At 41.2% G+C, this 23,699-nt stretch overlaps 2 protein-coding genes, 4 non-coding genes and 1 pseudogene across 11 annotated transcripts in view; 3 read left to right on the top strand and 4 right to left on the bottom strand.

The window, feature by feature from the left end:
• LOC132671487 (myomegalin-like) overlaps positions 1 to 9,524 on the bottom strand; it is a 45,765-nt gene extending 36,241 nt beyond the window's left edge. For 2 of the 6 annotated variants that reach the window (XM_060622321.3, XM_060622322.3), the window contains exon 1: positions 9,244 to 9,524. Coding sequence is in view for 5 of the 6 variants with exons in the window: in XM_060622322.3 (XP_060478305.1) it covers positions 9,244 to 9,310 (67 nt within the window). In the remaining variant the exon portion in view is untranslated. The remainder of the gene's footprint in view (positions 1 to 9,243) is intronic. The other 4 variants (XM_060622316.3, XM_060622318.3, XM_060622320.3 and 1 more) reach the window with 3 other exon arrangements.
• TRNAN-GUU (transfer RNA asparagine (anticodon GUU)) lies at positions 1,093 to 1,166 on the bottom strand. Its single transcript has one exon. It is a non-coding gene; the product is annotated as a tRNA-Asn (tRNA).
• On the top strand, positions 2,172 to 2,243 carry TRNAH-GUG (transfer RNA histidin (anticodon GUG)). The gene has a single exon. It is a non-coding gene; the product is annotated as a tRNA-His (tRNA).
• Positions 5,245 to 5,688, bottom strand: LOC132671488 (large ribosomal subunit protein eL33 pseudogene; annotated as a pseudogene).
• Positions 9,525 to 9,823: 299 nt separating the features above from the next.
• FCGR1A (Fc gamma receptor Ia) overlaps positions 9,824 to 23,699 on the top strand; it is a 29,023-nt gene continuing 15,147 nt past the window's right edge. Inside the window, 1 exon segment of the mRNA XM_078451489.2 lies at positions 9,824 to 10,019. The gene's annotated coding sequence lies outside the window, so the exon portion shown is untranslated.
• On the top strand, positions 10,454 to 10,525 carry TRNAE-UUC (transfer RNA glutamic acid (anticodon UUC)). The gene has a single exon. It is a non-coding gene; the product is annotated as a tRNA-Glu (tRNA).
• TRNAG-CCC (transfer RNA glycine (anticodon CCC)) lies at positions 16,440 to 16,510 on the bottom strand. The gene has a single exon. It is a non-coding gene; the product is annotated as a tRNA-Gly (tRNA).

The following is a 23,699-nucleotide window of genomic DNA, read 5'->3' as shown; positions in this document are numbered from 1 at the left end:
TGCAGAAGAGATCTTCTTTCTCTGCATCCTCGCCAACATCTGTTGTTGCCTGAATTGTTAATGTTAGCCATGCTGACAGGTGTGAGGTGGTATCTCATTGTGGTTTTGATTTGTATTTCCCTGATGATGAGTGATGTTGAGCATTTTTTCATGTGTTGGTTGGCCATCTGGATGTCTTCTTTGGAGAAGTGTCTATTTATGTCTTTTGCCCATTTCTTCACTGGATTATTTGGTTTTTGGGTGTTGAGTTTGATAAGTTCTTTGTAGATTTTGGATACAAACCCTTTATCTGATATGTCATTTGCAAATATCTTCTCCTATTCTGTCGGTTGCCTTTTAGTTTTGCTGATTGTTTCCTTCCCTGTGCAGAAGCTTTTATTTTGATGAGGTCCCAATAGTTCATTTTTGCTTTTGTTTCCCTTGCCTCTGGAGGTGTGTTGAGTAAGAAGTTGCTGCGGCCAAGATCAAAGAGGTTTTTTGCCTGCTTTCTCCTCGAGGATATTGATGGCTTCCTGTCTTACATTGAGGTCTTTCATCCATTTTGAGTTTGTTTTTGTGTATGGTGTAAGAAAGTGGTCCGGGTTCATTCTTCTGCATGTCGCTGTCCAGTTTTCCCAGCACCACTAGAAGAGACTGTCTTTATTCCATTGGATATTCTTTCCTGCTTTGTCAAAGATTAGTTGGCCATACGTTTGTGGGTCCATTTCTGGGTTCTCTATTCTGTTCCATTGATCTGAGTGTCTGTGCTTGTGCCAATGACTCTAGCATTATTAATTGAGCAATTATTAAACCCACACATATCCTGCAAGACACTAGTACACATTTGAAAAACTGAAGTATGTAAAATTTGCTACTAGCCCAAAGAAACATGACTTCATCCCAGAACACACCCTCTTGAGGAGAGATTGCATCAGGCCTCTCTTGTTCCCTGTTTTTAGAAATGCAATGTCTCTTCCAGGCAGATTTTCTGGGAGGTCATGGAAGCGCAGGAAGGGGCCATTATGTCACTTGAAAGGAAGGGAAAGCAAGTATCTTGTCCTTTGCCAGAGCGAATCTGAGAGAACCAAATTGCTGCTGTAAAAATACCCATTACGTCCCTGGGTGGGCTTGAACCACCAACCTCCCGGTTAACAGCCGAAAGCGCTAACCGATTGCGCCACAGAGACACAACGTACACTTTGGTTTCATTAAAATAGAGTGATCTCTTACTCAAGAGATTGGGCAGGCTCCAAAGCCTCGAAAAACTTAAGATTAGTAAATCTAATCGAGTTGTTCGTCATGTTTGAAACCGGTACATTGAGTGATTCTGAAACTAGCACACCCAAATGGCTTAGCCCCGCCCTGTCCCCTCACCAATCACAGAATCCAGAACCTCCAGAGACCCCCCCCCCCCCCCCCCCGGACTGCGACCCCTCCTCTATCCTTCTACCCCCAGCCTGAGTCGAGCGAATCCCAAGGGAAGCTGAATGCCCAGGACATTCAATTAGGACTTGTTGAATTAATAATGCATTGGAGAGTCTGAATATCCAGTTATTCAGGATGTTCAGCTTCTAGTTAACCGCCTACAGTTTTCCACGCCAACAGCTTCCAAAGATGGCACACCTTAAGTCTCCCCCGTTCTACTATAAACCTTTCCCACTGCTCCCGCTGCCTTCGTTTCTTTTAAAACGCAAGTGACCATGGCTGACGCCCTTGCAAGGCGTATAAATAGCCTTTTGCTTTTCTCATTTGGTCATCGTTTATTCCTTGTCGCCTTTAAGCTTTTAGTCCTTTGAGGAACTCTGAGAGCAGAAATAGAAGTGTTTTTAAAAAGGGGAAATTCTTTTCAAAAGGTTTTAGTTTGGGCAATTGATTTCGAAGCCTGCAACATCCCATGGGCTGGGCAATGGAGGGGCCTACAGTGCACCATCTGTGCCGCTGGAGCTCCAAGCGCTCAAATCAACTGTGTTCCAACTTTAGTGGGGCCGATGGGGTTAGGGGGAGGGAGCAGGAAAAGGGTCGGGGCCAAAAAGGAAACTTTAGGAGAAGGGAAAGAAGCAGGCGAGGCTTTGCGGAGGACAAGGAGACCCCCCCCCCCCACCCCCCAAGAGACCTGTGGAGATGCACTGGCCAGATCCTGAGACATGAGAATTGTTTTTTATTTCACTTCAGAAGGCACAGGTTTATGGCGCGCCGTGATCGTATAGTGGTTAGTACTCTGCGTTGTGGCCGCAGCAACCTCGGTTCGAATCCGAGTCACGGCAATATGTGGTGTCCCTTTTTTTTCCTTGACAAAATTTGGTACATCTTCCAGCCTCTCTTTTAATTCCCTCACCAGTATTTGTGGCCTAAGATCGGGGTTTGCTGTGGCTCTCCAGCACTTTGCAGGCAGGAGAAAGGGCGGTCGGGTATTCAGTTTTCCAGAACCATGCCCCATATCTGAGCTTGCGCAGAACTATCCCAAAAGGTAAAGCGCGGTCGGTAGCTTCCGCTTATGTAACGGTGTAGTCATAACCGTTTTTCTGGTTAAAATATTTCAAATGTTGATGGGGCCTTTTTAGACACTGTGACAAATGAGCTTTTTATCAGTTTGTATTCGATAAGGTATTTTACAATAAAATCTAATAAACAAAACCTAGATTCAATGCCATTCTCGGCATTCCCCACCCAATTTTTATGCTAATAGTACATATTGAAGTACAATTCACAAAGAATAAAACGCACAAATCTTAAACGCACAGCCCAATGAATTTTGACAAACGCCTGACACTACCGTGACTGGGACTGCAGCCCAGGTTGCTGCGGCCACAAGGCAGAGCACTAGCCGTTATGCGATCACTGCGCAGCACAAACCTGCTGGCAATTGGTGTGTGTGTCCTTTAGTATTTTTCATGTAAACACATCCACACCTAGATAAGAGCTATACAAAATTTCCCTCAGCCCAGAAACGTCAGCACAGCCCTTTCCAAAAGATTCCCACCTACTTTCCCTTCACTTAAGCAAATCTTTCTGATTTCTTTTTGTTGTTTTGAAAGGACTTTATTTACATTTTAGCCACAAGTTAGATAAGCAACTTTGTTAAATGGCAATCAAGATTTTCAGTCCCAGCGAGAAGAATTACAAGGCCCAAAACAGGCATAATCATTGTTATTTTTAAAGTTTTTATCTCTACACCCAATGTGGAGCTCGAACTTACGACCCCCAGATCAGAGTCAGATGCTCCACCGACTGAAACAGCCAGGTGCCCCAAGTCATGATTATTTTTAAATGAACATTTTCTATATGTAAAATATATACATTCAGTTACAATTTACTTTAGAACTGAATTGATTTAAAAGCAAATCACCCACAGTTCCATGGTTATTCATAGTGTCCAGGTTTTTATCTTTAATACCATTCCCTACAAAAATGAATCAAAATTTCTTAAAGAAATTACCTTTTCCAGGAATGGTGCTGGGGAATTACAGGGTAAGCATGGGAAAGCTTGGACCAGAAACCAGTGATTCACTAACAATCTATTATGATCTTAACAAAAGACATAGCCAGCTTGAAGGAATTCCCACTGGCATGAGCTGTGGTACTCTGAGCATGAAAAACAACTGTGATCTTTGTGCAGGGGTCATTAAACTATGGCCTGCTGGCCAAATCCCACTCAGAACTTGTTTAGTAAACAAAGTTTTATTGGAATACGACCATACTTACTCATTTATGTATTATCTGTGGCTGCTTTTGTGTTACAACGGTAGAGTTGAGCAGTTGCAAAAGAGACCATATGGTCAGCAAAGCCTAAAATATTTACTATCAGGCACTTTACAAAAAAGTTTGCTGACCCCACTCAAGTGGACTGAAAGACTGGATTAAGAAATATCGGAGTCAATGAAGTAATTTGCATACTGAAGTATTTAGGTTCAATGATCATGATATAACTTAACTTTAAAATGGTTCAGCAAAATGGGGCACCTGGGTGGCTCAGTTGGTTAAGTGTCCAACTTCGGCTCAGGTCATGATCTCATGGTTTGTGAGTTTGAGTCCCGTGTTGGGCTCTGTGCTGACAGCTCAGAGCCTGGAGCCTGCTTCAGATTCTGTGTATCTCTCTTTCTGCCCCTCCCCTGCTCATGCTCTGTCTCTCAACAATAAATAAACGTTAAAAAAAATTTTTAAATGGTTCAACAAAAACAAAATTAAGTAGATATAAACAGTTCTGGTTCTGATTTCTGTAGTTTTGTGTTGACTATTTTTAAAATTCACACAATATACTTTTTTTGTGTCTGCCTATTTTTTTGTTTTCATGCAGCATAATAACATTTTTTGAGATCCATTCATGCTATTGAATATATTATTATGGTGTTCTTGATGAGTGTTATTCCTGTGTGACCATACTGCCATTGATGGATACTTGGATAATTTCTAGTTTTGGCTATTGTGAACAAAGCTGTTATACATATACTTGTGCATTCATTTTCAGAGTATATATTTCATAGTGATATTGCTGGGTCATGGGATAGATGTAAATTCAACTTTATTAAAAACTGCCAGTTTTCCGGAATGACTGTGAGATTTTACCTTTTCAACAGCAACAAGATATAGTTACTGTACATTCTTGTCAGAGGTTGATGTTCTCCCATTTTAAAAGTTTACTAATTCTTGTGAGTGCATACTCTTGTGAGGATCTCACTGTGGCTTTAATTTGTGCTTCTCTAATACATAATGATATTGGCTTCTTTTTTAAACGTTTTTATTATTTATTTATTTTGAGAGAGAGAGCGCACTGGGGAGGGGCAGAGAGACAGGGAGAGAGAGGATCCCAAGCAGGCTCCCCAACTGTCAGTGCAGAGCCTGAGGCAGGGCTCAATCCCATGAACTGTGAGACTGTGACCTGAGCTGAAACCAAGAGTCAGATGCTTAACTGACTGAGCCACCCAGGCACCACAAGATTCTTATGTCTTTTGCCTATTTAGAAATTATGGTCCATATTGTGAAGAAAGACTATTCTGGTGTTTGGCTAATTTTTAAATGTTTTGGCTTTTATTATTGATTTCTAAAAGTTCTCTATCCATTCAATATCTGAGTCGTGTTCAGAGAAGAATATTGCAAACATCTTCTCCCACTCTGTGGATTGCCTCTTTACTTTCTTTTTTTCTTTCTTTCTTTTTCTTTCTTTTTCTTCCTTTCTCTTTCTTCCTTCCTTTCTTCCTTCCTTTCTTTCTTTCTTTCTTTCTTTCTTTCTTTCTTTCTTTCTTTCTTTCATTTTTTAGTTTTCACAAATCTACACCTTTATTTATTTACTTTTCAGTTAGTTTAAATCCTTGAGGGGTACAGCATCACACGGATTCTGTGGCCAATGGCTTTAGCAGGAAGGTTGCTTCGGAATTTGGCACGAACCATGCCATTGTTTCCATGAGCACAAGTTACTTTTCCCCAGATTACTCTGGTTTTATTCAGTTTGCCACCAGGAGTCACTGTGTTGTTCTTTGCTTTGTACACATAAGCACATCTCTTGCCTAGATAGAATTCAGTTTCATTCTGAGCATAAACACCTTCAGTTTTAAGAAGAGCTGTATGCTCCCTCTGGTTCTGGAGACCCTGCTTATAGCCAGCAAAAATGGCTTTGGACCACAGTCTTCCCGACATATTTGTCTTTTCAGGAGTCCTGTTCCCAGCAGGCCTCCACAGGTTCCAAGATGGTGGAAAGAGAAAGGCCTTGCCTTTTTACTTTCTAATGGTGATTTTTGATGAGCAGAAGCTTTTAATTTTGATGAAATTTAATTTCTTTATTTTTCTTTTACTGTTAAGGTATCTTACTCTAAGACATCTCTCCTACCCAAGACTGTGAATATATTTTCCTACATTTTCTCCTAGATGCTTTAATATTTTAGTTTTCAGCTCTAGAATCTATGATTCATTTCCTGACCTCCGCCCAATATTTAATCACTTTGGCTTAAGAATCTTTGGCTTGTTTGCAGATCACCAACCTCCCAGAAATTTTTATAACCTTTGATGTAAAAATATTCATAATAGTTTCCTGCTCTGCTCTTCATTGACTACATATCTTTGTGTTTCTATCCCTTATTCCTTCTTTTGCCTCTCTTTCCTTCTCTCCTCTTCTCCTCCCTACATCTGAGAAAACCAGAAATACCTAAAGCCGAGAAGAAAGATCTGATCAATCTGTGCTTAAGAGCACAGGCACTGGTTTGTAAATCTGATTCAGCCCTTGTGTGGCCTTGGAAAAGCTTAAGTAACTTAAACTTTATGTGCCTGAATTCTTTCTGCTGTAAAATGGGGCTAATAAGAGTAATCTACTTCATTCTGTCATTGTTGGCTGTGCCTGGATTTAGCAGCTACTCAATCAATAATGTCATTATCTAGTAGAATCATCATCCTCATTGTCATTATCCTCTGCACTATTTTCAAAAATCATCATTCTGATATTTTGCACCTTAATTGAATCATGGAGTACTCATGCTGCTGTGTTCTGCATGATGTCTGTGAAAATTTTTTTTGTAATGTTTATTCTTGAGAGAGACAGAGCATGATCGGGGGAGGGGCAGAGCAAGAGAGGGACACAGAATCTGCAGCAGGCTCCAGGCTCTGAGTTGTCAGCACAGGGCCTGATACAGGGTTCAAACCCATGAGCCCTGAGATCATGACCTGAGCTGAAGTCGGACACTTAACTGACTGAGCCACCCAAGCACCTCTGTCTGTTTTTTATATCAAAAGTTCATGCCTTTTTATTGCTGAATAGTATTCCACTATATGAGTATACTATGATTTGTTTACCAGTTCCTGATAATGGACATTTGAGTGGTTTCTAGTTTGGATTCTTGTGAACAAAAAACACTATGAACATTCCTGATACTTTTTTTTTTTTTTTTGTATGGACATATGTTTTCAATTCCCTTGGAAGAATATCTAGGTGAAGAATTTACATGAATAAAGGGATATTTATGTAAATTTATGTTGAAATGTATAAGAAACTGTCAAACCAAAATGGTTATGACATATTCCCACTAAAAATCTTCACCAAGATTGGATGTTTTCAGACTTTATAATTTTAGCCATGCTACTGGGTGAAGTATCTCAATGAAGTTTTAATATATATTTCCCTGGCAATTAATGATATTGAGTACTCTTTAATATGCTTCTCGCCATTAGTCTATCTTCGTCTCTGAAGTGTCTATTTAAGCTTTTGCCCATTTTAAAAAATGGGTGCTTCAGCTTTTAATATTGATTATAGGAGGTCATTTTATATTCTGGAACAGGGTCTCTGTCAGATATGTTTTGTGAATACTTTTTCCTAGTCCGCGATTTATTTTCACTTAATGGTTATCTTTTAATGAGAAGACATTCTTATTATTTTAATTATTTTATAATTTAATATTCAATATTTTAATATTAATGTTAAAGTCTGATTTATTATTTAATTAGACTAATGTTAGTTTATTTTTAAAGTTTACCTATTTTTAGAGAAGGAGAGAGTGGGTGGGGGGTAGAGAGAGAGAGATACCAAGCAGGCTCTACTCTGTCAGCACAGAACCAGATGCAGGGCTTGATCTTATGAACTGTGAGATCATAACCTGAGCCAACATCAAGAGTAGGTCACTTAATCGACTGAGCCACCTAGGAGCCTCTAGTCTAATATTACTTTAATTTTTTAAAAGTCTAATTTATCATTTTAATACTTAATACTATTAAAGTCTAATTTGTCATTTTTCTTTTTTACTTATCTTTTTGTGTAATATTTAGGAAATCTTTGCTTACCACCAGGTCATAAGGAGATTCTCATGTACTTTCTTCTAAAACTTTACAGTTTAGTGTGTATGTTTTGGTCTATGATCCAATTTAAATTAGCTTTTGTGCATACTGGGAGGTAGGGAATGCAGGGTTTTTCACTATGTAGATCTCTAGTTGTTTCAGTACTATTTGTCGAAATGATCCTCCTTTCCCCACTGAATTGCTTTAGTATCTGTTCTTGGAAAATAATTTGACCAGAGAGGGTGGGTCTATTTTAGGGTAGGTCTATTTTAGGTGTTTCAATTCAGTTCCATTTCTATATATAATGTGTCCTTCTGCCACTCCCATACTATCTTGTTTATAGTAATAAACAGCTTAATAGTAAGTCTTAAAGTCTTCCAGGTTTGACTTCACACAGCTCAATAAATTTTGAAATGTATACATACCAAAGTAGCCACCACGCAAATCAAGATCTGTGGCTGCTTAAGTTGTCTCCTTTCATCGTAGGACATATGCGCTTACAGATTGTGGCTGATCCCTTAGCCAAAGATCCTCTATTACAGCCCCCAAGAAAAAGAAATCTCCAGTTACCTTTAGAGCTGATGAAATAAAAAATGTCTGTAACACTTAACCATGAATATAGATTTTTCTTGGGGAAAAAAAAAGTTCATTTTCCAGGCCAATGACTATTATTTATGACCACGAATACAATGGTTTGCAATTTTCTGTTCTTTGTAGGGAGATAAAGTCCCAGGGAGGGCCTCTAACTTAATGGACTGATAGTTGAGTGTTAAAATTGAAGGCTGACTTTGGAATTGACTTTTATTGTGTTAGAAAAGATGAGGGGGATGCTGAGGAAAGGTGTAGGGAAGAGTAGGTTGGAACTAGAAAGGTGAATGTTGGGTCTTGCAGTGATTGTCAGGTTTTGTAGAAAGAGGAATTTGGGGTATGGTAGTAATTGTCAGATTTGAGGAAAGAGGAACTTTCCACTAAAACAAACAACAAAAAAAACTTTAGTGGAAACAACCAATACTTAAAGGCCTCATTTCTCTGAGGCTTTCTCATTTATATACATCGTCTTTCTTTCTCATTTTTGTAAAAATGGCGGGCTTCGTGGGTTTTTAATGTAACTTTAAAAATGTGTATTTAAATTAAAAACTACTAACATTAAAATATTTATCATGAAAGTCCTAAATTCATCTGAAATTCGACCAACAGTGCATTTAAAATAAAATGGGCAGAACCTAAGAGACACACTTACCTGGCTGAAGTGCCCTTCCTGGGTGTGTGAGATTCTCAACCACAGTTGCTTTCGCTAGTTTTCCCCACACCTGAAAGTCCTCATCCAAAACTCATCAGACACTGCTTCCTTCGCCAAAAGATTTTAAAGTAATCTTAAAGCTTTAAAAATAAACCTGCCAGGTGCATCCTTGGAATCCACAAGAAACCCAGGGAGAGACGTTCAAGGGCCAAAAGGAACTCACTGGGAGCCGGGCCAAGGCTTTGGCTCCCCCCCACGGAGACGGAACTCACCTTCACCAGCGACGGGACGAGACGCCGATTTCATCTTCTGGCTGTTTGCAGAGGAGGAAAGTCGCATGGAGTTCCTCCCTCCCCTGGGCTCTGTTTCCACCTCTCCGTTTCTGTCTCCTCCACGACGCTTCGGGAGCCTAACACTGGACAGGGCTGAAAGGGGAGGCTGCCCTTCTCCTCCGGGTCCCTCCCTCCGGGGCGTCAGGGCAGCTCAGTGGGGCCGGGACGTTACGGCCCGCGGGTGACGCTCGCGGGGCCGCGACGGCAGCGGGGGCGGGGTCGCAAGTTCGCCGCGTGCATCCGCGTGCACCGCGCAGCTGCGCGTCGCCGGCGCCGGACACACTGAATCGACGCCGCCGTCGGGGGGCTCATCCGCAGGCCGTACGCAAGGGTGCGGGGCGCGGCAGACGGAGAGAGAGGGCGCAGCGCGCCGAGCGGCCCCGGCCTTGCCCCTGACCCTGGAGGCCGGGCCCGGAAGAGGCTAGTTTGACGGGCAGAGCCCAGAAAGTCTCAACGGCGGCCCAGCCCCGGGTCCCGAGGGTAAAGGCCCCAAACCCCGAAGTCCTAGTGGAGCGGGGTCGCGAGTGGCGTCATTCTCCCCGCCTGTGTCGGGAGAGTCGTTCGCCCGAATCAGCAAGCCGGTTGTGTGGCTCCGAGACGGCAATTAACAAAAGCAGCAGCAGGATTTTCGGACAAAGCGGGCGTGTGGCGTGAGGGGAAGGCCGGCGTCGAAGAGCACTCTGTGTGGGCCCTGAGCGTGCAGAGCAGCAGCCGAAGTAGGTGGAAAGTGCAGGCGCGGCGGGCTCGGGGCGGGGGGGGCCCAAGTCCAGTCCAGGGCCGCCAAGCCTGCCTCGAAAAACGTCTCGGTCCGCGCAGCCTCCGTCACTGCGTCCCAAACTTTGGGGGGATGTTGGGGACTGCGGGGTCTCAGTCCGGGCGCCTCCCCTCCCGCCTCTTCGCAGTGACCTTGTGTCCACACGCGGCCACGGGTGCGGCCGGGACGGGGCGACTTCTGACCTGACAGGGCCCCGGGGCGCAACCGTTGTCCCCCACAGTGTAAGGTCTTTGCTGTGGGGCACCTTTTATAGAGGGAACGGCCTTAGGGGACAATTGCTGAGAGGGCGCGCGTCACCCAGAGCGAGCAGACGGGAAATAGCCACCGCTTAACGCAGAGAGTACTTGTGTTTCTTAAAAAAAAGCGGCTGGTAGCTCCCTGGTGGTCTAGTGGCTAGGATTCGGCGCTTTCACCGCCGCGGCCCGGGTTCGATTCCCGGTCAGGGAATGGGATTCTTCTTACTGGGCTGCCCCACCCCTCACCGGGAGCAGTGAGTTTTGCTGTGATTTTCCCCCAAATTGGCGGGAAAATGGAGTTAACTATTCACTGAGGATACATGCCAGAAAGCAGAACTACTAGGTGAAATGGAGTGTGAATTTCAAACTATCAATTACACTATCCGCGAACCTATAAGCACCAATTATAAGCCCCCACCTGTATGACGCTTCATTTCCCCCCCTCCCCCCCACGCTTAAAATTAACACTAGAAATTATCAATCTCTTAAACATAATTTCCAAACTTTACTTACCATCAAGCAACCTCTTCATAGTCAATTTCCCCCATGGGCTTTAAGTCCACAAGAGACAAACTGGAAGTATTTCAGATATCTTGAATTGAATCTCAAATTGATCTGTTCTGGTATTTACCTTTTCTTCCAGGTAAGATTAGTCGCAGTAAAAATGTAAGTCTGCCTTTTTTGCTTACCGTGGTCTCACCAGTTCTAAATTCTGTGGGTATGGAGCTGTTGCTTGGATAGTTTCATGGGCACATTTCACCTTTAGGAACTTTGGAAAAGTTGTGCACAGCAGGGTTCCTAAATCCATCTTTGGAAGTGTTGGCAGAAATAAATGAGCACTTCAACTTGTGAAGACCTAAAAGTGGTTGGAAGCAGAACAGATTTTTAAAAATCAGAGAGTTGTTTCAATAATTTAATTTTCATTTTGATGGCCACTTTATTTTTTTGAAGGAAGATAAGACTTATTTTATCTTTACTTACTTATTTTTTAAAGTCTATTTTGTTATTTTTAGTAATTTGTACACCCAAATGTGGGCTCAAACTGATGATCCTGAGATCAAGAGTCTCTTGCTCCTCCAACTGAGCCAACCAGGCACCCCCATTTTATCTGTTTTATGAGGACATTAGTGGAGGGAAATTGCTTTATTGGATCAGTAATTTTTCTATATTTTTATTTCTCTAAAGGAAATTTAATGATAATAAGTTAATATAAATTATAATAAAAAGATTAATAAGATTTAATAATAAAATTACACATCTTACATTATTCACATTGATATAGTTGGCCTGTGCTGGTCATGTATTGCGCACTGTATAACATTACCTGATGAGTTATGTTCAACTAGGTGGTAATACATACCATAATGCAGCTATTTATAATTCAAAAAAGGAGGTAAAATGGGAAGGTGTTGTGATCTGTTAGTGTAGTCCTGAGATCAACTGAATTTATACCATGCTCTCACATACTTTAGAAGACTATGCTATAGTAAAATGACATACCTTAGAGCCAGTGGTTGCCCGTTTCCTGACCCAGCATGATATACAGGAGTGACCATAGGGGGAAAATGGCCTTTTGAAGGACTTACCTAATATATCTCTCTTATTGGAATGACATCAGAAAAGTAAAGGGAAGGTTCATATGGAAAAGGAAAATTGTCTGCTTTTCCCTCTTTCCCAACCCTTAATACCCAATGGAGGAGCAAATACTCTGATTCTTCACGTATTAGGATAGATACTGAGCTTCCTTTTCTTTTTTTTTTTTTTTAACTTTTTTAACGTTTATTTATTTTTGAGAGACAGAGAGAGACAGCATGAGCAGGGGAGGGGAGAGAAAGAGGGAGATACAGAATCCAAAGCAGGCTCCAGGCTCTGAGCTGTCAGCACAGAGCCTGACGTGGGGCTCGAACCCACAAATTGCTAGATCATGAACCACGAGATCATGACCTGGCCGAAGCCGGACACTCAACTGACTGAGCCACCCAGGCACCCCTGAGCTTCCTTTTCTAATGGTTGAGGACACACTATATTAAAATATTATACAAAGGGGTGTGGCTACTGCTGCCCCTTTTCTATCTGAGCATCAAAACCTGCCGCCTGGCTGGTGTCAAGGAGAGCCTCCAACCCTGCATCTATTTGTCTTTTTTCTGGCTCTCTCCTCTCAGAGGACTTGCCGCATCAGATTCATTTGGGGAAGTTTGGTTAAGGTTGTTTTGTGCTTAGCAGGAAAATCTTCTAAGACCTTGAATTGACCAGTTTACTGGGATTCCCTCTACTGGGGCATAAACCCTACCAATAACAATTGTGATTATATACATGTTGCCGCTTTTCATTGTATACATATCTCCCTCAGGAACCCCCACACCCACCAGGGAACCTAGGTCATTGGCAGAATGAGATTTGGGAATTCTTTGTTTCTCTGGCCAAACACTACTAGTAAGTGCTCTAATTCCATCACTTTGGAAATTATACTCACCATAAATTAAATACTGTTTATTTTGGAGAGTTCAGTTTGGGGGCAATGGAAATTATTGCTTTAATGTTCTGTCTGTACTTTTCAAATTTTATCCATAATGCAGATTTTTCATCAAAAAGTATGGAGGACAGAAGACAGTGGAAGAACAATTTTTACTGTAAAACAAACAGGCCAAACTTTGTTAGGACTTACAAGTTTAGCTTTACAGTGGTGGCTTCTGTATAGAAAGAGTTCCTTTCTTTGTGCGAAAAAGCAGTTTTTTTGTTTTGCTGTTTTTCCTTTTGGCTGCCAGAGGGATTAAGTATTGTCAGAAGGACTTATCTCTATAGTCCCAAGAAACCTCACTTGGCAAGCAAGCTACTGAAAATTGGTGGGGTATATCAGTCACTCTTCCTGGCAGAGATCTGATAACACTGCAGTCAGAGCCATTGAGAGTAAAATTCTTGACTTGCCAGTCAGTATGACATTATTTATAGTGAAACTTTGGACATCAGCGGGTTTAGCTACTCATGCTAAATTTTGAGCCATCCTCTGGTGGCAAATGTCACCATTTGCTACATTTGCTACAATGGGAGTTTGTCCCATTAGCACTTCATTTAATACATGACAGTGCCCTGGACAGAAGAGTCTCCATTAATACTTTAAGAGCATTCATAGTATAATCATGCAACTCATTGATTTCCATTAAACATTTGCACAACTGTACATTGATTTGGTATAGAAGCCATACTCTTAACTTTAATTTCTTTTTCTTTTTCTTAGAAGTTTTACCCAAACTCTGTCAGTTGAATTCACACTCTGTCTTATAGGAACACAGACCAAGGAGTTGAATACTTGCGCTTGACCGGTTACACAGCAGCCTGGAGACCATTTTATCTCCTTGACAAAGAGCTCAGGGAGAGCGAGGCGGTGTGACTAGTCTGTGAGGCCCATTGGAGCAGTGAGGAGGCTTCTTATTGCCTGAGGTCAAGGGTGAGGGGTAGAGAGGGATGGAGTGGGGGCCATGGGGGAGTAGTCCCACTAAAGTAAGCACAGCCTGTATACTTGCTTTTGGTTTTAAGAGGTTATCCACTCAGTCTCAACAAACTTAGTGATAGCTAAAGCACCATTTAGGTGGCTGCTTTCAATCCTTCCTTGTCACTGCTCAACCTCCAATTGTCTATCAACATATGGGGACTGTCAAAAGGTCCTTACTCTCCTTTTTATAATGACCACTTAGGGGAGATCATCCTGGGGAGCGTTCTCATATCCCCATGCACTCCCTTCTGTCTTTTCGCCGAGAAAGTACTGGGACTTTACTGCCCCTGCACTGAGCACCAAATTTATCATGCAGTCTAGCAGTCCTTAGGCAGTATTAGATTGTGTTTGTCACACTTCTGTAGAATTGACCAGTAAGGAGACAACAATCTTAAATGAACTGAGGTAGTTACTACTTAGACACACAGCATAAGCAAGTGTAGTATGTTGTCAGCTCCCCACATGTATAATCCCATAGCAGGACACCATACTGGAGGGATCAAATGACAAGAAAACACAAGTGGTGGCTCACTCTGTCATGAAGGAGCTAATTCCATATTGCTGTCAAGCAGTTTGATAGCTTGTAGTTGCATCCTACAGGGGTGGAGGCAAGGTGGAAATTTCTGGGTCTCACCAGAACCAGGGAGACAGGTGAAACTGCCTGCTTATAGTTTGCCCCAGGACAGGCAACCTACTACAAGAGATCAGTGAGAAATAGCCATACAGTAGCACCTCACAAGACTGCCTATCTTTCCATGTTCCAAGGGGATATTCAGCCAAGATTTGGGTCAAACAACATTGAACCTTGCCTCTGTGGCCCATGTGGAGAAGTACAGGGTCACCAGAGTGCCATAAAAGAGCCATTCTCCTATACCTCGACGAGCACTGAAAAGGAGGTTGGCTGGATAGGATATCTGTGATTTGCCCTTCTCTACCGAAGTTTCTTGAAAATGCTGCTCCACTGTTGCCTTGCTTTCTATGTTAGTGCTTATCTAATTCTGTTGCTTTTGTAACTTATTTCATAGTTTTGTCTGGAGCACCTGAGGATGTTTTCTTTATTTTTAAAGTCTAATAGTTTTACCGTGGTGTTGTTTTGAAGTTGATCATCCATGGTCAATCCCTGGTACCTGATGAGCCCTTTCTGTGTGCCTTGTCACATAAGCAATGCATCATTTTCCTTTTTATAATAAAATCAAGTCTCCTAGGCCTGATTCCTGTTTAGAGAAAAATCTTAAAAACAAGAAATTATGTATCACATTACAATGTTTATTGGACAAAGATTCTCAGACAAGTTAAAACAAAATAGTAAAACCATCCTGATGATTTCAACACAATATTGCCAAGAAAGGACTTTAAAATATCACCATCAGTTTACAACAAACGTACAAAGACATAATGTAAAGGTTAAATTGTAGTGTAGGGCTAATGCGTAGCTTGAAAAATAACAGCTTTGTTTGTCAGAACATTGGCTTTACCAATGAAGGAAAACAAAAGCTCAAAGAAAAGAGCATCAGAGGCAAGGTCAAGGAGATCCACTGGTTGCAACTTAGGCAGAAAGTCTAAAATAATCACCTCATTCAGCAACTGTTTCTAACTCATCTGGCAACTGTTCCTAACTCATCTGGGAACTGTTTCTCTGTTCTGTTCCCAGGTAATGATAAAACGATGTGATCGGCTTTAAAAACTCTGTACCCCGGCTGTTCGAGGCCGCACTCTTATCAAGAGTGTTGGTCCCGATCGGTTGGCCTTGCCTCTTATTGTAATAAACTTTGTTGTGATTGTCACTGGTGCCCATAGCATTCTGTTTCAGGAGTCGTGTGGATGCAACAATAATATCAGAATAAGGAAACCCTTGAACATGAATAAATTTATTCTTAAAGAGTGAAATGTTGCTGGTTTGAAAATAGATTTTAAAAACTTAAATTTTAAGCTATTCTTAGATGAAAATTAATCACCCGCAGTCTCCAACGCAGTCACGCACTTAGTGCCCTCAAATGGGAATCCTTTGAAGGAGCGTCCAAGAGGTAGAAAACAAACCCGGATCAACCGTTCCCAGAGTCTTCAGTTCTTTTTCCCTTATTAAAAGTCTACTTTTCGGGCTAACACCTGTTGGGGCGCACTGCCAGGCACGCGGCATCCTCGCGGGAACAGCCACGCGCGCGCGGGAGGCGCGCAGGCGGCGGCGGCGGCGGCTGATGACGTGAACCTACGCGTTTACAGCAGCTCCCCTCGGGTCCACGCGAGTTCCTCCTCACCAGCCTACACCTTTATTCGTGCTCAGGGGTGTCTGCGGGGCCCCGCGGCTATTGTCCTCCCGGGACTTTGGTGTCGCGATCCTCGCTCTGTGCTGACACGTGGCCCAGCGGCCAACCCAAAGCCCAGCAAGGGCATAGGTGACCTGGTAGCTTTTTGGGTTCCGTGGGGCCTCCAAGGGAAAGGCTGAAAGTAACTGTGGTCTTAGGTCCAAATCGCAAACCCTTTCGCCCCGCCCTGCCCAGACACTCCCACTTTCAAAGTCAGACTCACTAAATGATTGCTGAATGCCAAGCACTGGAGCAGTAACAACCCAGAACTCTAAAAGACCGTATTTGCCTGTGCGGTGTAATTTTGTGGGACAAACTATAAAGGAAATTGTTGCATTGGCCGGGAATCGAACCCGGGTCTCCCGCGTGGGAGGCGAGAATTCTACCATTGAACCACCAATGCTGTCCTGTGTTATGTAGGTGAAGTTTAGGTGGTGTGTCCAGAAAGACTTAGCAATAGTTGTAAGAGGTTTTTTTCAAGTGCTGGCTAATAACTATTAGGGGCATGGGTTTTTATAGGCAACTTATACTAGACAAAACTATCAAAATATCTGATTTGTCTGTGCAAATTCTTAACTCTGAAAAAGTTAACTCTTTCAAACTGCGTAACAGACTCCGACAGAAAAACATAAATTCATCCAGGTTCCTTGTTTCTGTTCCTAAGTCTTCAATTATTAACCTCAAACTGTTTTCTTAGTGGTTCCTGAAGGTAACCTGGTTACTTGGGAAGGTAACCTAACTTGTAGGTGAGGTAAGTAAAATTCCAATCCAGGAAAGAAATAAGAATCAGAACCAGAATTAGTAACCAAAAAGAGAGAAAAGGACAGAATCAAGATAGATATAATGAAGACATAAATTTTGGTCCATGTAGTTAATTCTTTGTAGCTTTTTTTTTTTTTTTTTTTTTTTTTTTTGGTAAAAGAGTAATGATCAGTCTTATAATCATTATAATGTGTCTGCTTTTTAAGGTGTATAAAACCTTAGCATGGATATATGATATGAAAAGATTAGTAGTAAGTTTGCATTTAATGTTGGGAGAATCCGCTTTCTCAAGTTAATAGGCTTTGATTTACTAGCTGTATGAGGAGTAGACTATTTTACTTTATTTTTTTAAACTGAGTTGAATCCTCAGCAGCTTTTTTTTTTTTTTTTTAAGTTTATTTTTGAGACAGAGAATGAACGGAGGAGGGGCAGAGAGAGAGACAGAATCGGAAGCAGGCTCCAGGCTCTGGGCCAACAGCCCAGAGCCCGTCGCGGGGCTCGAACTCACGGACCGTGAGATCATGACCTGAGCTGAAGTCGGACGCTTAACCAACTGAGCCACCCAGGCACCCCAGGAGTAGACTATTTTAAAGAAATACTTTATGTTGAAATATTAATATAGTGGTCTTTTGTTGAAGTTCAAATAATGGAGAGATTTCTTTCTTCAAATTTCCCTGGGGAAATTAAACTGAAGCGAGGAACCTGGATAGCTCCCCCACACGTTGGGACTAGGAATCACTTATGACTTTTTGAAGGACAGGAGCCACAGAGGTGCAATGATGCCTCTCTTGCTAGAAGAAGGCAAGCTAGGTGGAGGCCGAGTCATAAACTTGAGCTCAACAAGGAAAACAACCATCACCTCGACCTTGAAGAGCTTTGGCTCCCTCTGCCCTCTGCCCAACGCCCAGGACACACACCGGCTCTGGCCAACACGCTTTCAACTACCACCTGCATCAACCAGGGGTACATTTATCCCCACGTCTCTTTTGAAACTACAGATCTGCACCTCCAACTCACAACTCCTGATTTACAAATCACTGCCTCATATGCATCTCAGAGTCACAAGTGCTAAAACTCAACGCACCAGGGAGTTAGTTCCCTGTCAGCATCACACACCACCCTCTGTACCTCTAAGATCAGACCCAGGCACAGTGTGTCCCAAAATATAGTAGTGCATTATCTCGAATGTTTTAGTCAATCATCAAAACAACAGCCAAATCTGTTCCTGCCCCTGCATAGTACATTTACCCTCACCCCAACCATCCTATTGCCCAAATCAGATCTTACTATTCTTTTTGGATAAACTCTTCATCCTTCCAACACAGAAATTTGTTCCTAGTATAATTAATAAATAGTGCTTAAATTTATTTGGCTTTCTGTAGGCTCACTGACACTTCATTACTAAACTCTTCCATCTATCACCTCTTCCTTCCTTCATATAAGTAGGTTAAAAATAATTGGCCCTCCTACAGCCAGTCTACTCTACTCCAATCCATTTGCCACATTGCATTCTGATCACTCCATGATGTAAAGCTGGACATACCTGTAGCCTAAATCCACATCACCCACCACAGTAGCTAACCAACAGCAATCCTTCCTCCCTTGGTCATTGGAGCCCTGGAGACCAGAGGAAGCGTTGGTAAAGAACTGTAGTGGTCAGCCCCTGGAGTTGGTGGGTTCTGGACTTGTAATGGCTTTGAAACACATGTACATGTTGCAGAAGCACAAATCTCTGGCAGAGATTGGAAATAAGGAAGCAAGAACAAAATGCATCACTGTGCTGGTAAACCTGGCTTTCTGACTTTGCAATTTCACCAAGTCCGTTTCCAGACAGCTGGGTTAAAGGCCACCAAAAGGCCTCTGTAGGAAGTTCCCTGCAGGAAACATTCTGAAACTTGGTCTTCTGGAAATTCTTAGCAGTTAAGCTTCAGAGGTGTCCGAGGAGCACAGGGGTCTCCACACAGGGACAATTTTGTATTCTTCAGCTGATAATTTGTATCCTTTAGAAGGAGCAGGTCCCACCTGAGGTTCTCATCCATCCCAGATCAAACTCCAGAATGGGCTGCTTAGTGTAACAGGGACCGTGTGTTCACCGAGTCCAGGTATGGACAGGTAGCTCCATTTCTGTAAAGAAGCCCAGGAGATGAAGCCTAAGGACCTGCCATGGGTTGTGAGAGAAGAAACCTCATCCAGTGTTGGACACATGTTGGATGTGTTACAAGCTGAAGAATGTGGGTGCTTCAACAGCCAGCCTCTCATCTTCCACCTGAGTGCGCCAACTTTGGTTGCAGGCCAATACATATAACTGTTTTTCTTTTCTTTTTTTCTCCACCACAGTAATTCATTCACCTCTACATGAATCTTTACTTCAAAGGCAAGTCTGTTCTATGCAAGGATCCAACAGACAGGGATCCAACTCACTGCAGTCATTTGAGGAAAGGGAGAAAAAGAATAAAATGGGCAGCGTTTGGGGAACAAAAAGCTATTAAAAAGTGTGTCTACACAGTGATATGCCACCTTGGGACTGAGACAGGACTGTGATCATGGAAGGATCAGTGCTTAGCATGAGGTGCACAACTGTTCCTCTAGGGTATGGAGTAAGTTCTGGTGTGTTGCTGGGACATGCATCATTTGGAACTAATATCCTTGCCACAATTGTGTGCAGAACTTCTGATATCATGACATCACCTCCTAGAATATGAAGAATAACTGCGGTGTGTTTCTCTCTTTGGAAATTGGTTTTGGAACAAAGCCAGATTTCCCTTCTTGTTGTGCCTGTATTCTTCTGATTTTCTGTTGTCGTGATACATGTAAATGTATCCGTAGGAGGAGACTTGAGGAACATAAAGAATGTCTTACTCTCTCCTTTAGATTGCCATTCCATAAACTTTTCTTGAACTTCCTATATATTACATTGGACCAGAAAGTTGAGAAATTGGGCAATAAAGAAATTTCTCTCTAAAAGTCACTACATCATGAATGGTCAAAATCATACATTAAGTTAACTTCAGGAACCTAGTATCTGAGAAGTCAGTTGTTCCTTTTGAATGCTAATTATTTGCCTTTTCCAACTGCTTATCAGACAGCTACAGTTACTTTACACATAGATGAGTATTCACTTTCTTTCTGCCTTAGGTGGGCACAGCAAATGCAGAATAAAAACTGTTCAGAATGAGAGAGAAACTGAAGAGTGGGCGAAGTGCTAGGAAGTGCTAGAGCCAATCCAACTTTAACAGCTGACCACTCAGTTAACAGCTGAACACCCTGATTGACCACTCTTCACAAATGAAATCACATCAAGTGATAATGTGGATAATTGCCAAAGCAGAAGCATGTCCAGCTTATCTCTACTCTGTCCAAAATGGCAGCTCCAGAAGGCTGAAAGTGCAGGACCGTATCAACCTCTGTTTCTTTGCTACATTCATAGGAAACACAGTAATTTCGGGGATACCAAAACAAGTAGGACAGAAATGGCCATCCCCAGTTTTGGTGTTCTGAAAAGGCAAAACTAAGGGGGTGGAGGTTGGGGGACAATGTTGGAAGTTTGATAGGGTGGTGGAAGACTGTTCCAGACCAAATACCTCCTGCTGTTGGCCCAGTGATGAGGGAAGTAGTTGGCATCAGAGGAGCCACATAGATGAGCATTTGATACACTGTGGGAGGCAGAGACAAAAGAGCAGCAGAAAACTGGGCAAGGCAGGCAAGGAATTTGGCACCACCATCTATCCATCCCCACGCCAGAGGCAGTGTCATCCTGGGTTCTTTCTTGCGGTCTCCCTTGACGCCAGGCAGTTAGTAACTGAGCATTCACCTATGAAGCAGTTCTGACTTCAGTGCCAGAGAATTTTCCTAAATTAAAACATGACAGTAATCACACACAAATTGAAAGATAAGGTATTTTTAAAGATTTATTAGTTTATTGTACCTTTACAGTTGGAGGGTGAAGAAGAAAATATCAAAGCTCTTTGTCTAACAAAATGGCTCTTGGAGATTAATCTACATATCATTACCCATGATAACAAAATAGCGTAAAAAGCAGTTAAAAATGGATAGTTATATTCACTAGAGATATTTACTGAAGTCATGCTTTTTGCCTTAAAGTCTATTAATGTAGCTATCTTTTGGTTAATGTATTTAGTAACGCTCCTTTTCTCTCCTTTTGTTTTCAACCTATCACATTATGGTTTTGGCATGTCTCTTGAATACAGCATATTTATAGTTTTTTTTTTTTAAATTAAGTCTAGCAATATTTATTTTTTACTGAATAATTTGGTCTACTTACCTTTAATATAATTGCTGATATAATTAATTTTAAACCTATCTTTATTTGTTCTATTTGTCCTCCTTGTTCCATGTTTTTCTTTCTCTCTCTCTCTCTTTGGATTAGTTATCTTTTAAACTATTATAACTTTTTTATTGTTTTATATACTTTGCTTCCATTTTTCCTTCTGTTTTTCATTGTATTTCATTTTGCTTCTATTCTTTCAGTGATTAATTTAGAAATTACAATCTTAATCTTTAATTCTTTTTCTTTTTTTGGTTAATTTTAGTCCTTAATGTATCAAGCATAATAATAATTATTCCATTTCCCTCATCCTGAACAGTATATAGACATTTGAATACTTTTATTTTATTTAGTCTCATCTACATATATGCTGTTATCCTTTATTATAGTTCTGAGTATTAAGTTCCGAAGACAATTTACACATTTTTATACGATTAGTGTTAGATTTATCCATGTATTTATGGCTGTCCTTTCTCTTGGTTTCTTTCTGTGTGTGTCTTTCCATGTGGAATAATTTTTCTTCTGCCTGAGAAACATCATTTAGAAATTTCTTTTGTGTTAGTCTGCTTGTGAAGAACTATTTCAGGTTTTTTTTTCTTCTGTGTTTACTTTACTTTAATTAGTGAAGACTATTTTTATTAAGTATGTAAGTCTAGAAGGCAGTTAACTGTCTTTCAGAACATAAAGGATATTTGCATTTGATTTTTGTTTTTCAGAAATCAGTCAACGGTCTGACTGCTGCTGTTTTGAATGTAATGTGTGTGTGTGTGTGTGTGTGTGTGTATCTCTATCTATCTATATATTTATATATAGATAGATACATATATAAAACAATTTTTGTCTTTTTTTTTTTATTTTCTGCAGTTTTACTTTGATTTCTCTAGTACTGGTGTCCCTTTACTCACCTTGCATGGGATTGGTTGGCCTTCTGGAATCTGCTGATTTGTGTCTTTCACATTGTCTGGAAAACTCTCAAACATTGCTTCTTCAAATATTGCCTTTGCCTTGTTTTCTGTCTCTTCTCCTTCCAAGGCTCTAACCAAAATTCAAGGTATACTTTCTCACTCTATTTTTCCTATTTTTTGTTTGTGTGTTTAATGTTACATTTTTTTTCTTGCCCTACATTTTGAATTTTTCTCCTTCCCCGTATTCTGCCTTACTAATTTTCTCCTCAGCTGTGATTTTTCTCTTCAGCTGTGAACTCTTCCACTGAGTTCTTAATTTTAGCTATTTTTATTTCATTTCAGAATTTCTTTTTTTCCCTCGCCAAGGGAAGAAAATGTTTCCAGGAAGAGGAAAGGATCAACTGTAAAATGTTGATAGATTAGATTAAATGAGGGTCAGAGTTGACCATTGGGTTTAGCAAAATTAATTTTTGGCAGCCTTGACAAGAGCAGTTTCAGGAAAGTGATGGGAAGAAAGGTATGATTATAGTAAATGCTAGATGAGAGACTGAATATGTAAGTGGGACAATGGCCAGACCATATATAAAAATAGAATTCTGAGCCACAATCTGCAGCAGCCAGCCCTGAAGACCAATCTGTTATTTATACTAACTAGCCCAGGAAGTCAACCTATAAGTCATAGTCAGTCTACAAGTCATAGTTGTAGAAAGTCAAAATGTTGTCTCCAGCAAACAGTTCAAGAAGTGAAACAATAACCCCGGTAAAAATTGGCCCCAATTGTGAGATTTGATTAATAAGACAGCTTCCCTAGTTTTTGTTCATGCTTCCAATGAGACCAACCAGAAGAAAGCCAAATATGCCCTCCTAACCAACTATATAGGACCCCCTTGCCCACCTACCTACAGCTTTCCCATGTCATAGCACTTGTTCCATCAAGTGCCTACAAGTGACAGGAGTAAAGATTTAAATAAACAGAAGCTGAATCAGTACAAGAAAGTGGTTTTGCTGTCAAATGACTATAAAAGTATAAGATCGACTTAGGATTTCAGGCAAGCAACAGAAAAATTCTCCATTGGTTTTTATCCTAGAGATGCTTTTGGTGATGACCCTACAGCAGGATAATCCTGGGATCCTTTCCAACTGTAAGAATATATTAGACTGAGAGGACCCAAGAAACCTAATTTCTGGCACTCCTGACCATGACAAAGCCCATATAACAGGTCTGTCCATGATTTAATGTTGAATCTGGGAATGGTCATTACCATTCTTTCCTATTTGAATGGTCATCTCATTTCCTGCTTCAAAAATGATATCCCCCAAATATATATCTATATGTGTATAGATATCTATCTATCTATCTGTCTATAGATATATATCTATGTACCTATATCTATATATATCTATATCTATAGATATCTACCTATCTATATAGATAGATCTATATATAGGTATCTATATCTATATCTAGCTGGCTTTAGTATTGTAGTCTCAATATTTAGGTGGAAAGTAGTCTCCAGAGACATCAGACACAATTAAGTATATGGATTGGGAATCAGGAAAGGAGGATTGTTCTCTTAGGAGATAGAGAAATTGATAGAACTGAAATTATGCCATTCACCCCTCATGTCCTGTGTAGGAGG

Source organism: Panthera onca, chromosome C1 (assembly GCF_046562875.1).
Source record: "Panthera onca isolate mPanOnc1 chromosome C1, mPanOnc1 haplotype 2, whole genome shotgun sequence".
In the NCBI taxonomy this organism is placed as follows: Eukaryota; Metazoa; Chordata; class Mammalia; order Carnivora; family Felidae; genus Panthera; species Panthera onca.
This window is presented reverse-complemented; position numbering and strand designations above follow the sequence as displayed.